The 14,591-nt window shown below is 39.6% G+C and overlaps 1 protein-coding gene across 11 annotated transcripts in view; it reads left to right on the top strand.

Moving 5' to 3' along the window:
* Positions 1–14,591, top strand: part of ADPGK (ADP dependent glucokinase) — a 40,869-nt gene that overhangs the window by 5,941 nt on the left and 20,337 nt on the right. For 5 of the 11 annotated variants that reach the window (XM_017548081.2, XM_017548082.2, XM_037745547.1 and 2 more), the window contains exons 2-3: positions 3,514–3,739; positions 7,073–7,135. The exons of 2 other annotated variants lie outside the window; for them this stretch is intronic. In XM_017548081.2, coding sequence (XP_017403570.1) covers positions 3,514–3,739; positions 7,073–7,135 — 289 coding nt within the window. Of the gene's footprint in view, positions 1–9; positions 149–3,495; positions 3,740–7,072; positions 7,136–14,591 lie in introns of those variants that run through there. 4 more of the 11 variants (XM_017548079.2, XM_017548080.2, XM_037745546.1 and 1 more) reach the window with 3 other exon arrangements.

Here is a 14,591-nt window from a genome sequence, read left to right on the forward strand (position 1 = left end):
TATAGTTCAGAAGTCTTTTATTTTTTTTAACACCTCTTATGCCATGAATTCATAGGGAAGAGATTCCAGCAGCTCAGTCTCCTTCCCATTGGTTCTCACAAAGTGTGCTGCTCTGGGTGGAGCAGGCTGGCGCTTCAGCTGAACCCAGGTACCTTTCTCTTTTGCTTTCTTCTTTTTCTGATCATTTTCCTTCACACGTTTCAGGAAACTATCTTGGCTCTTAGAGTGCTTAATGTGCTCAATACACACGTTAATTCTCTTGGCAAGAATCTTACCCTTGTTTGTTTACAACAATGCCAACAGCATGCTGGGTAACATTGTAGACTCTTCCAGTTTTGCCATGGTAACCTTTGTGGGGTATTCCTTTTTAAACAGTACCCATTCCCTTGATTCTTCAATATCACATTTCTTATAGATTCGTATATACATGGCCAAAGGACAGCTCCATGTTTTCTAAAAGGTCTAGAGAACATACATCGGGTGCCTCTCCTCTTTTCCTTTGTGTTTGTCATTTTGGCAAATTACTGAAAGATGGTGGTTCTGGCTGAAAAGTCTTCTGATTCTTTGTGTCCCTTTATTTCCCCTTGGTAATACAGCACCTTAGGTAATATGCTTTTTACATTTTGGGATGCTATTAAGTTGAGGTAAGTGCAGAGAAAGGTTCTTGCTCTGGTTAAATATTATCACATAAAAAGTACATGTAAAATACTTGTTTGGCATCTGACACGTAGTAGATGTTGAGTGTTTTTTGAGAAAAGGTCTTGCTCTCCCACCCAGGCTGAAGAGCAGTGGTGCCATCTTGGCTCACTGCAACCTCTGCCTCCTCCCAGGCTCAAGCAATCCTCCTGCCTCAGCTTCCTGAGTAGCTGGGGCTACAGGTGTGCACCACCACACCTGGCTAATTTTTATATTTTTTGTAGAGATGGGCTCTTCCTATATTGCTCAGGCTAGTCTGAAACTCCTAGGCTCAAGGGATTCAACCTCTTTGGCCTCTCAAAGTACTGGGGTTACAAGCGTGAGCCAACATGCTCTGCCTGTTTGTTTTTAAAATTATAAGAAGTCATCAAGTAAACCATGAACCAGTCTGAAAAACTGGTTATTTTCCCTTAGTACTCCTGATGTGATTAGGTGAAGGATGGAAAATGTTTCGTGATAGTGATATTTTTTAACTCAAAATTAGTTCGGAGTTATGGAACTAATTGGGTGTTGCCTTGTATTACAAAATATGCTGAACTTTGTTCCTTTTTGTTCTTTCATAACTTTTGGAAGCAGCTTTCCCCATTCTCATCTTTAAGGAGTCTGTAAAATCTCAGCAGGACTAGATGTGGAGGGTGAGGTGTTTATAGTTTTTGAAGTATTTTCAAAGACAGGTTTCCCTCTGTTTTTTTGAACTTTTACTCTTGAGACTCGGGACCCAAATCCATTTGGATACAGTTTTTTTTAGACTGGGCTGTCTGGAGGAATGGTATCCCTCCTTATCCAAGTCCTCACTGTCTGAAACTTAGGAACCTACTGGGATTGAGAGCTAGAGATACTTCTATTCCTGATTCTGCCTACCAATCTAATGTTGCATTCATTAGAAATAAAGGGCACCCTATCTGAGGTGGAATTGAGACAGTTTGCAAGGTGTGTTTGGTTTCTTAAACTGTAAGCCTATGAAATGAAAGATATTTTAAACATATCTTTAAGCACCTGCCACGTGCATGTCCAGCATGGCTTCTCCTGTGTATGTCAGAGAAGTTCTGGCTTATATTTTCAGTGTTTCTTCAGTGTAAGTCATCCCTCTTTTAAAGAAAAGGGCCAAATAATTAGAGTAGCTAGATGTTTTATGCACTGAAAGGCCTAGTAACTCTTAGGTTATGCTTCTCCAGTTGACCAGAGTCATTATGTATGTCCTGAACAAGAAACTGAGTATTTAAATGCTGTTTGGTAGGCAAAACTCCTTTGAAAACATGAATCCCTAGGGGAAAAATTAATAAAAAGGACCCTTATAATGAGGACGCAGTCCATTTGTTCTTCTTCTTCATCCCAGTCTCATTCCTCTTCATTTTTGAAGGAAACTAGACAGGAAATGTAACTATGTATTTTACACCAAAATCTCATCCACTGGGACATTTTTATTAATGAGTTTACCTTCTGGTTTCAGAGTTGCTCAGAATTAAATCTGAAGCCCAGTCACCCATGTCGCTAGGGACCATCTCAGTTGGCCGGCTGGGAGCTGCCTGTATGGTAATCCAGCCTCACTGGTCAGAAGGACATCCCAATAGGCAGAGGCAGGAATAAAGATGACTGTGACAGGGGAAGGGGCAGGAAGACTTCATCTAGCTACCCTAATTATTTGAACCTTCTCTTTAAAAAAGGGATGACTTTTAGCAAAGAGCCCCTGAAAATATAAACCAGACCTTCTCCGTGCACACATAGGAGAGGCCATGCCAGACAACCTTAGGATAAGTTGAGCACCCAAAATCCAAAATGCTCTGAAATTCAGAACTCTGGGGGCACTTACATGATGTCACTACCATATATTAAGTACTTCTATGTGAAAATTACACTCACGTGGGAGTATTTAATACAGACTTTATTTCATGCACAAAATGATTTAAAACATAAAGTTACCTTCAGGCTCTATGTATAAGGTACACATGAAATGTAAATGAAGTTTGTGTTTGGACTTGGGTTCCGTTCCCAAGATATCTCATTTTGTATATGTAAATATTCCAAAATCCAAAATCAGAAATACTTCTGATCTCAAGCACTTCAGATAAGGGATTCAACCGGTACTTTATAATTTCCAGACAACCAGGAGTGGCAGCTCTTTAATGTTCCTGGGTCGGTCTGACCAAGGGGTGAGTTGTTACAATGCTGCAAGTGTGCCTAAGTCTGTAAATCACCACTAAACTTGAAGAGACAGGGTTTCAGCTGAGAACTCCAGCGTTCAGGAATTCATTCTGTGTTACCACCATCCTCATTTGTCTTTGGAGGGAAAATGTCTGATACCTAGCCCTTGACTGAAATATGTATTTTGATTGCTCTGTATCAATCACTGTTCCTAAGGATATGTTCACTTATTTAATTTTTAACCATAGCTTTATGAGTTAAATGCTCATATTATTGCCATTTTGCGTATGAGGAAACGAGGCACAGCAAAATTAGTGATTTGCCCAAGTCACACAGCCAGCATGAATCCAGTTTGGCTCTGCCAGCGTTTTCTCAGAGATGTTATATTTTTGATACAGTAGCTTTGTTCTGAAATGGTAAGCACCTTTCTTCTCACTTTGTAACTAGTGTGAAAGTTTGCCAAACTACTGAAGTGTCCTGTGTTCTGATCCTAATACATACATCCAGTTAAAGTAATTTTCCTCCTGCCATGTGCTATTTCCAATTCAGGTTTCAGACCTACTTCCCCCATTTTTCTGTTGAATACGGTCCTGAGAAACATTTTTTTGTTAAATGCAAAATAGCTACTCAGTGTTTCTGCTGTTTTCTTTCACACAGTTTTTTTCCTCTTTCCAGAGTCAATGCATGTGTTGATGTGGTGCTCTCAGGGGTGAAGCTCTTGCAGGCACTTGGCCTTAGTCCTGGGAATGGGAAAGATCACAGCGTTCTACATTCAAGGAATGATCTGAAAGAAGCCTTCATTCATTTCATGGGGAAGGGAGCAGCTGCTGAGCGCTTCTTCAGTGATAAGGAAACTTTTCATGACATCGCCCAGGTTGCGTCAGAATTCCCAGGAGCCCAGGTCTGTTTGGTTAAGCAATAGTAAATTAAGGATGGGAAAAGATGCCTTTTTCCTATAGTTCCTAGAAGCAAGCAAGCAACTTTTCATTCCAGTTTGAAGAGGAGAGGAGCAAAATCACTCCTGATTGAAACTGCTGGTCTAGTTGGTGGTTGCCAGATTCCAGCATGCATCAGAATCATTTGGAGAGGCTGTCGAGACACAGATTTCTGGGCCTACTCCCAGAGTTCTGATTGAGTAGATGTGGGATGGGACCCAAGAATTTACCTTTCCAGTGAGTTTTCTGGTTGATCTTCTAGGTCTGAGAACCTCATTTTGAGAACTACTGGCCTGCAGGGTAGAACCTGTTAGTTAGAGAGAACCTTAGTCGTTTCCAAGCTCACCTGGTGATTATATACAAAGCCCTGCATGGTCCAGGCACTCCCTGGAGGCTCACATGGAATAAGAGGCAGTGCTGGGGCTGGAGACCCAACCATGGCTCTTCCTACCTCACCCCGGTATGCCTGCTCCTGCATGTACCCCCATTCCCCTTGAGGCTGAGCTTTCGTTGTTTATCTCCCATGTCTTGCACCCCACCCCATTCTTCCTCCTCATTTAAACCTGCCTTTGGCTGGGCACCCCATCTGGGTTGGTAGTTCTAGCCAGGGAAGCTCTTAATGCCATTTTTAATTGGCACCTTTCACCGGCAAACCTTTGTGACTGCTTTTATTTTGATGACTGAAGATTTGAGGCTGGGCACAGTGACTTAGGCCTATAATCCCAGCACTTTGGGAGGCTGAGACAAGTGGATTTCTTGAGCCCAGGAATTACCAGCCTGGGCAACGTGGTGAAACCCTGTCTCTACAAAAAATAGAAACAATGAGCTGGGCATGGTGACATGTGCCTGGGGGAGGCTCACCTGAGGCTGGGAGATCAAGACTGCAGTGAACCATGATCATGCCACTGCATTCCAGTCTGGGCCACAGTGTGACCCTGTCTCAAAAAATTTTTAAAATAAACAGTTTTTTGTCCTTGAAGGTGCCTATTTGAACATTAGAAATGGGCATAGGCATTAGCTGAGTTTCTAAAGGAGATAGCAAGTTAAGATTTTAGTTACCATTTTGACAGCTGAGCTCAATAGTGAGATTCTTGTCTCTTATGAGAGAATCTCCATAGTTCTAATATGAAGATGAGCCCACTGCTCAAAAGTCTTTATAATTATAGAATTTAAACCACTAGTTTAAATTCTCTTCTCTCTTGATTCTGCCTTTGTTTCTTGATGAAAAAAACTTTTACAGCAACTTTAGCTTTGTGATGGTCCAAGTTATTTCTTAACATTGTAAAAGCCCCCTTCACTAAGGGAGTGCCTTTTTGTACTTCTTTATAGTTTAAGGCAGGTTGACTGATAAACAACAGTTAATAACCATTATATGAAAATTCTGAAATCCGCTTTGTAGATATCTTACTATTTTCCCAGGATTTTTTTTAGTAAATTCTAGCTATCATGGTTAAATAAAACATTAATTAAGGCTGACATGTTAAAAGGACAAATTTCAACCTGCATATCACAAAAGGTTTTAAATTTGTCTCCTAAAAACTGTTGCTGTCCCACCTGAATTCAGAGGTTGGTCAGCACAAAATTGGGATGAGAGTGATGTCTGCCATCTAGAATTATTTACTATAAGCTTTTCCAAACTGCAACCCAGGACAGCTTCGAATGTGGCCCAACACAAATTCGTAAACTTTCTTAAAACATTGTGAGATTTATACCCCTCCCTCCTTTTTTTTTTAATAACTCATCAGCTATCGTTATTGTTAGTGTGTTTTATGTGTGATCCAAGATAGTTCTTCCAGTGTGGCCCAGGGCAGCCAAAAGATTGGACACCCCTGGTTTAGTCTATGCCTCTGCATGGGCTGAGGACTAGGAAGGTGGGATAGTAGCATTGAACCCACGCAACACTATTGATGAGGCTTTTCAGCTTGCGTAATAGAACAGTAACCTTATCTCCTATGTGTCAGATTTCTGGCACGTGAATCCACCCTTAGTCAGCAGCGTGGAACACCAGCCCTGAATCTGTTCTCCAGGTCCTCACCTGAGAGATGTGGTGTTTAAGGGAAAATACTGTCCTATATTAGGGCCCATTATCTTTAGAATTTACTCCCAGGAAAACCTTTATATTTCCTAACACATCAGTGTGTTTCTTCATTTCTCAAAATTTAGCAACAAACATCTACTGAACACTTAGAAAACAGTCCCTGCCCCGAAAGAGCTAATCTTGTGCCCAGACGATAGTGGCCCAAGGGGACAAGAGCCATGTTAGAGGTTTGTTCAAGTTATAAGGGGTAGGAAGAGATCTGTAATCTTACCTGGTGAGGGCAGCGTGAAGACAGATGTCAGTGGGGAAAGGGTAACAGAGAAGGCATTGCATAAGAGGTGACACTGCAGCTGATTGTTGGAAAGTGATCAGGGGTTTGCCTAGTACGTATATGAGAAGGGGAGGGTGTCCTAATGGAAGGAAACAGCATGTGCCAAAGGCAGAGAGACAGAGGAAGGCTGACTTGGAGAGCTGTAAGCAGCAGGATATGGAAGGGAAGGGCAGGAGATGAAGGTGGTAAGGAACGCATGGGTTAGATATAAAGCCCGTATGTGCCTCACTCAAGAGTTAGATTTGGCTGGGCTCGGTGGCTCACGCCTATAGTCCCAGCACTTTGGGAGGCCGAGGCGGCTGGATCATGAGGTCAAGAGATCGAGACCATCCTGGTCAACAAGGTGAAACCCCGTCTGTACTAAAAATACAAAAATTAGCTGGGCATGGTGGTGCGTGCCTGTAGTCCCAGCTACTCTGGAGGCTGAGGCAGGAGAATTGCTTGAACCCAGGAGGCGGAGGTTGCGGTGAGATCGCGCCATTGCACTCCAGCCTGGGTAACAAGAGCGAAACTCCGTCTCAAAAAAAAAAAAAAAGAGTTAGATTTTAGTTCATTATAGTATCTAGTGAATGATTCTCCACAGGATAGTGACATTTTTCTTCGTTTTAGAAGACTATAATGTAGAAGATAAGCCAAGCCCTGTCCACACTTTTCATGTTTTCTATGTCTGTTCTGGCTACTTGTAAGCTCAGAGCTAAATTTGATCTATAGTTAAAGCAATCAGACTAATTTTCATGGTTGTCGTATTTATTTCTTCACCTTATAACTCACTTTCTGTGTTTCATTAACTTAATCTGTATCCTTTGATGTAAAATCATCTCAAAATGTTTTTGGAAAAATGGACTGTAAATTTTTAAAATAAATAATGATTAAACTTGGGTGATTTGGTTGTATTAAAATACTGTCTAAAAGCCTTGAACTCTCTTACAGCACTATGTAGGAGGAAATGCAGCTTTAATTGGACAGAAATTTGCAGCCAACTCAGATTTAAAGGTAGGTCAAAATTTCAGATTAAAAACCTGTGCCTTTCACTAGTGTTTGAATAATTTTAGCAGCAAGAATGGGTTTCTGTTCCTTGATTCAACTTGCTATGTACCTGCTATGTACCAGACCCTGGGTCTTTTGTTAGGAAGCAGTAACAGTAGGAGGTCAGTAGTAACTGATATTTCCTGAGTGTTTACTGTGTGCCTGACATTGTCTTTAGTGCTTTACATAGATCATCTAATCCTTGCAATAACCCTGTCAGGCTAGTTGGTCCTGCTATTGTTCTTCCTTTCTACATGAGGAAACTTGATTAAGAGAGAGGTTCACAACTGATAAGTAATGGAACGAGGAATTTAACCCAGGCAGTCTGACCCAATAACCCATGTTCTTAGGTACCATATCATGTAATAGGAGCATGTGGGCCTTGAGACTGAGGATTATACAAGCAACGAGAGAAAACATAGTTAGCCATGTTGGTGAGCTTGGATCCAACTGCCAAAAAATAAAAGCCACTAGATGACAGTCAGTAGGGGAGTGTCTTCAAGACTTAAATTGTTTGGTGTAAGTAGAATTAAAAATTGTTGCCATGTTCACCATAACACCTGAATAAAAAGTTTTTCTTGCTATGAGTACAACAGGCCTGAGGGGGGAGGCCAGCAAGAAAGTTATCACTGTTGTGCTGTAAAATGATCAAGGTTTGGGTTAGAGCAGCCAGAAAGGAGACACGTATATATCTAGAACCTACTACGGTGGCTTGACTAGACCATACGTGGGGAACAAAGAAGAGATTTAACGAAGATGATTCCTGAGTAAATAACCTTGGTCAGTGCAGAATGGTTGTGACTGCTAACAGTAGGGAATGGACAATGAACAGTCTTCTTGTTTTGGGGGACCAGCATAAAAATAGAAATGTGGGTCAAAGTGGTGGAACCAAAACCCAGAGATGAACTCAGTAATATGGATAGGTCATCAGCAATTTCAGGGAAAAATTCATATGGAGCCATGCTATTTAGCTAGTGGTAGATGTACTTTCAGTTTTGAGAGGATATTAAAATGTGAACATTCATATTTTAATAGGAATTAAGTTCTCATAGAATATTAGAGTAGAAAATAGACTTTTAAGAAAGAATAAGAAAATATAGACTTTTGCAGTCATCATGTTTATAAATAGTAATTAATTCCCAAATAGAGAAGATTATAAATTCCGGGGCTGACCTTGGGAAGTATTACCAGCTAATAGGTAGAATAAAAGGAGATTGATCATAGGCCCTTTAGAGAGAGGCCAGGCCATTCCCATCGGAATCCCAGGAGTTTTCATGGGTTTCTAAGAGGCCACCCTCCTGATCCTGAGAAATAATTCTGGCCTCTGGGAAGACAATATCCTGGAAGTCATAGCTGAGTACAAGATTGACCTTTCAGTATTGACCTCCCCTAGGACCAGCATTTGCTCTTGGTCTCTGGAGAAGCTGGCCCTGGTACCAGTCTGATTGGAAGGCATTTTAATAAAACAAGTCCAGCTTTGGTAGGAGATTGAGGAAAGAAAAGTATTCTATTACTCAATCATCACAACAATCTTATGATTTCAGAGATAAAGAGATCTAGAGAGGCTAAGTAAGGTGCTCAAGGTCACCTGGCTAATAAATGATGGAGCCAGGATTCAAGTGTCAGGCTCTGCCTTTGCTTCACCACTCAGTATGCACTCTAAAAGAGACTCAGTTTACCTTGCTGAAATGCTTCTCGTGTAGCCTGAGAGATCATCTGAGAACTACAGAGTTTAAGAACTAGGTATTTTCCAGAGGTAGTAATCTTAGCTAGCACTTCCTTCTGCAGTTTTTTTTTTAAAATCACATATCGGGCACTGTTTTAAGTTAGGTGCTTTATATATGTATGAACTTATTTAAATCTTCACAGGGCCCTATAAGGGAAGTCCTTTTATTATCTCCATTTTGCAGATAGGAAAAATGAGGAATGGAGAAGTTAAAACTGGTGAAAATCACATACCTAGTAATGGGTAGAGCTGGGAATTGAACTCAAGTAGTCAAGCTCCAGAGCCCATTCTCCTAATAGCCATGCTATATTGTATCTCAGAAATAGATGCTGATGAATATAGTAAAGGAAGTTTTAATGGAATGATAGAATAAAAGCCAAATTTCAGGAGAGGAACCGTGCCTTTAAAAAATATACTTGTGGAATTTAGCCAAGAATTAGGAATAGCTATTTTATTTTGTCAAATGCTGCTTTTGTTAAATTATTGTGTGTTTAGTTTGATGTATGGTAATTATATTAAATTTCACATATTAAACCAACCTTGCCTTTCCTGGATAAGGCTTACTTTGTTCTGATATATTCACTATTGTTTTCATATATTCATTATTGTTTTCATATATTCAATATATTAAAATTTTGTTTAAAATCTTTACATCAATGTCCATGAAGAATATTGGTCTGTATTTTTCTTTTCTTGCAATGTCTGTGGTTTTGCTGTCAGGGCAATGCTGGCCTTATAGAATGAGTTGGAAAGTGTTTCCTCTTCTTTCATTCATTCATTCATTTATTTAGAGACAGGTTCTGGCTTTGCCACCCAGGCTGGAATACAGTGGCATGATCTCGGCTCACTGCAACCTCTGCCTCCTGGGCTCAAGCCATCCTCCCACCTCAGCCAAGGTCCTGAGTATCTAGGACTATAGACACATGTCACCACAGCCAGCTAATTATTTTGTATTTTTGGCAGAGTTGGGGTTTCACCATGTTGGCCAAGCTGGTCTCAATTCTTGAGCTCAAGCAATCTGTCTGCCTCAGCCTCCCCAGAGTGTTGGGATTACAGGTGTAAGCCACCACAGTGGGCTTCTCCTCAATTTTTTTTTTTTTTTGGAGACAGAGTCTTGCTCTGCCCAGGCTGGAGTGCAGTGGCGTGATCTCAGTTCACTGCAGTGTCCATCTCTCAGGTTTAAGTGATACTCGTGCCTCAGCCTTCCAAGTAGCTGGGACTACAGGCATCCGCCACCATGCCCAGCTAATGTTTGTATTTTTTTAGTAGAGAAGGGGTTTCACTGTGCTGGCCAGGCTGATCTTGAACTCCTGACCTCAAGTGATCCCCCTGCCTCAGCCTCCCAAAGTGCTGGTATTCATCCACCATGCCTGGCCCCCTCTCCAATTTTTAAAACAGTTTGTGTCGAATTGGTATTGTGCCTTCCTTAAATGTTTATAGAATTTAAGCCTTCCCAGGCCCAGGGTTTTCTATGTAGGAAGGTTTAAAATAACTTTGATTTCTTTAACAGATGTAGGGAAATCCAGATTTTCCTTTTTTCTTTTTTTCTGAAAATTCAAAAAACCAGATTCCTTTTTTAAAAATGAGGCTTAGTAGTTTGTGTCTTTGAAGGAATTTGTCCGTTTCTGCTAAGTTGTTGGATTTATTTGCATAAAGTTAATGATGGTATTCTATGATTCCTTTAAGATTTCTACAATCTGTAATGATGTTTTCCTTGTCATTCCTGATATTGGTCATTTGTATTTTCTTTTTTTTTTTCCTGATCAGTTTGGCTAGAGGTTTATAAGTTTTATTGCTCTTTTTAATAAGTAATGAGCTTTTGGTTAATTGATTTTTCTCTATGTTTCTATTGCATTGAATTTTGCTTGCTTCAGATTTAACTTGCTCTTCTTTTTCTAATTTCTTAAGGTAAGAAATTACAGTCATTGATTTGAGACCTTTCCTGTTTTCTCATATAGGGATTTAGTGCTATAAATTTCGCCTTAAGAACTGCTTTAGCTACATCCCAAAGATTTTGATACGTTATTTTTATTTTCATTCAGTTAAGAATATTTACTCATTTCCCTTTGTTTTATTGAGATGTGCCATTTAATAACTATTCATGGACTACTTAGAGGTATGTTATTTAGTTTCTAAATATTTGGGGATTTTCCAGATGTCTTTCTGTTACTGATTTCAAATTTTTTTTTTTTTTTTTTTACTTTTCTCTTTTTTCTTTATTTCATGGCCAATGTGATACTATGTTACTGATTTCTATTTCAATTCCACTGTGGTCAGAAAATATGCTTTCTATGACATGAATTCTACTAAGTTTTTGAGACATTTTTATGCCCCAGAATATGGTCTATCTTGGTGAGGTTCCGTGTTTACTTGAAAGCTTCAGGAATATACATGAGCCTTTCTGTTGTTGGGTGAAGTGTTCTATAAATGTCAATTAGGTAAAGTTGGCTGATAGTGTTGTTCAAGTCTTCTGTATTCTTACTGATTTTTGTGTGTCTGTTTAATCTATCAATTATTAAGAGAGATGTTGACATCTCCAATTTTAATTGTGGACAATTGTCTATTTCCCTTGTAGTTCTGTAAGTTTTTGCTTTATGTATTTTGAAACTATGTTATTAGGCACACAAAAGTTTAGGATTGTTATATCCCTTTCATGAATTAATTTCTTTATCATTACTAGGAATAAATAAAATCATTTCATAATATTCTTTTCCCTGAAATCTATTTCGATTGACATAGCCTTTCCAGCTTTTATTTGATTAGTATAGGCATGGTATATCTTTTTCCATCCTTCTGCTTTTAATCTATTTGCATCTTTTTACTTAAAGTGTATTTTTTTATTTTTTAAAATTCATTTTATTTTAGATGCATACTATAGCGGGCATTTCTCCCGTGTTATCCCTCCCCACCTTCCCCACCCCCTGCTGTCTCTCCTCTACCCCCACCCCTCAACTGCCCCCAGTGTACGATGCTCCTCTCCCGGAGTTCACATGTTCTCGTTGTTCAACACTCACCTATGAGTGAGAACAGTAGGTGTTTGGCTTTCTGTTCTTGTGTCAGTTTGCTGAGAATAATGGTTTCCAGATTCATCCAAGTCCCTACAAAGGACACAAACTCATTGTTTTTTATGGTTGCATAGTATTCCATGGTGTATATGTACCACATTTTCTTTGTCCAGTCAACCATTGATGGGCATTTGAGTTGGTTCCAGGTCTTTGCTATTGTACACAGGGCCGCAATGAACATACGTGTGCATGTGTCTATAGTAGAAGGATTTATAGTTCTTTGGGTATATAGCCAGTAATGGGATTGCTGGGTCAAATGGAATTTCCATGTCTAGATCCTTGAGAAATCGCCACACTGTCTTCCACAATGGTTGAACTAATTTACACTCCAACCAACTATGTTAAGAGTTTTCCTATTTCTCCACATCTTCTCCAGCATCTGTTGTCTCCAGATTTTTTAATGATCGCCATTCTAACTGGCGTGAGATATCTCAGTGTGGTTTTGATTTACAATTCTCTAAGGACCAGTGATGATGAGCATTTTTTCATGTTTGTTGGCCTCATATATGTCTTCTTTTGAAAAGTGTCTGTTCAGATCCTTCACCTGCTTTTTCATGGGGTTGTTTTTTTCTTGTATATCTGTTTTAGTTCTTTGTAGATTCTGGATATTAGCCCTTTGTCAGATGGGTAGATTGCAAAAATTTTTTCCCATTCTTTTGGTTGCCAGTTCACTCTAATGATGGTTTCTTTTGCTGTACAGAAGCTCTGGAGTTTAATTAGATCTCATTTGTCTATCTTGGCTTTTATGGCCATTGCTTTTGGTGTTTTAGTCATGAAGTTCTTGCCTATGCCTACGTCCTGGATGGTTTTGCCTACATTTTCTTCTAGTATTTTTATGGTGTTCAGTTTTATGTTTCAATCTTTGATCCATCTGGAGTTAATTTTAGTGTAAGGTGACAGGTAGGGGCCCAATTTCTGCTTTCTGCACATTGCTGGCCAGTTTTCCCAACACCATTTATTAAACATGGAGTCCTTTCCCCATTGCTTGTTTTTGCCAGGTTTGTCAAAGATCAGATGGTTGTAGATGTGTGGTGTTTCTTCTGGGGTCTCTGTTCTGTTCCATTGGTCTATGTCTCTGTTTTGGTACCAGTACCATGCTGTTTTGATTATTGTAGCCTTGTATTATAGTTTGAGGTCTGGCAGTGTGATGCCTCCCGCTTTGTTCTTTTTGCTTAGGATTGTCTTGGATATGTGGGGTCTTTTGTGATTTCATATGAAGTTTAAAGTGTTTTTTTCCACTTCCGTAAAGAAGATCATTGGTAGCTTGATGGGGATAATGTTGAATCTGTAGATTACTTTGGGCAATGTGGCCATTTTCACGATATTGATTCTTCCGGACCATGAGCATGGAATGTTTCTCCATCTGTTTGTGTCCTTATTTCATTGAGCAGTGATTTGTAGGTTCTCCTTGAAGAGGTCCTTTACATCCTTTGTTAGTTGTATTCCTCGGTATTTTATTCTCTTTGTGTAGCAATTGTGAATGGGAGTTCACTCTTGATTTGACTGTTTGTCTGTTATTTGTACATAGGAATGCTTGTGATTTCTGCACACTGATTTTGTATCCTGAGACTTTGCTGAAGTTGCTTATCAGTTTGAGAAGATTTTGGGCTGAGATGATGGGGTCTTCTAGATATACAATCATGTCATCTGCAAACGGAGACAGTTTGACTTCCTCCTTTCCTAATTGAATATCCTTTATTTCTTTTTCTTTCCTGATTGCTCTGGCTAGAACTTCCAATACTATGTTGAATAGGTGTGGTGAGAGAGGGCATCCTTGTCTAGTGCCTTATTTCAAAGGAAATTCTTCCAGCTTTTGCCTGTTCAGTATGATATTGGCTGTAGGTTTGTCATATATAGCTTTTATCATTTTATTATACGTTCCGTCAATAACTAGTTTATTGAGAGTTTTTAGCATGAATGGCTGTTGAACTTTGTCAAAGGCCTTCTCTGTATCTATTAAGATAATCATGTGGTTTTTGTCTTTGGTTCCGTTTATGTGATGGATTACATTTATGGATTTGTGTATGTTGAACCAGCCTTGCATCCCCAGGATGAAGCCTACTTGGTTGTGATGGATAAGCTTCTTGATGTGCTGTTGCAATCTTTTTGCCAGTATTTTATTGAAGATTTTTGCGTCGATGTTCATCACAGATATTGGCCTGAAGCTTTCTGTTTTAGTTGAGTCTCTACCTGGTTTTGGTATCAGGATGATGTTGGTCTCATTAAATGAGTTAGGGAGGATTCCCTCCTTTTGTATTGTTTGATACAGTTTCAGAAGGAATGGAACTAGCTCCTCTTTCTACATCTGGTAGAATTCGGCTGTGAACTCATCTGGACCTGGACTGTGGTTGGTAGGCTATTGATTGCTGCCTCTACTTCAGCCCTTGTTATTGGTCTATTCAGGGTTTCAACTTCCTCCTGGTTTAGTCTTGGCAGAGTACAAGTGTCTAGGAATTTATCCATTTTTTCCTGGTTTACTGGTTTATGTGAGTAGAGCTATTTGTAGTAATCTCTGATGGTAGTTTGTATTTCTGTGGGATCAGTGGTGATATCCCCTTTATAGTTTTTTATTGCATCTATTTGATGCTTCTCCCTTTTCTATTAATCTGGCTAGAGGTTTATTTTGTTGATC

Source organism: Cebus imitator, unplaced genomic scaffold (assembly GCF_001604975.1).
Source record: "Cebus imitator isolate Cc_AM_T3 unplaced genomic scaffold, Cebus_imitator-1.0 Scaffold203, whole genome shotgun sequence".
Classification (NCBI taxonomy): Eukaryota; Metazoa; Chordata; class Mammalia; order Primates; family Cebidae; genus Cebus; species Cebus imitator.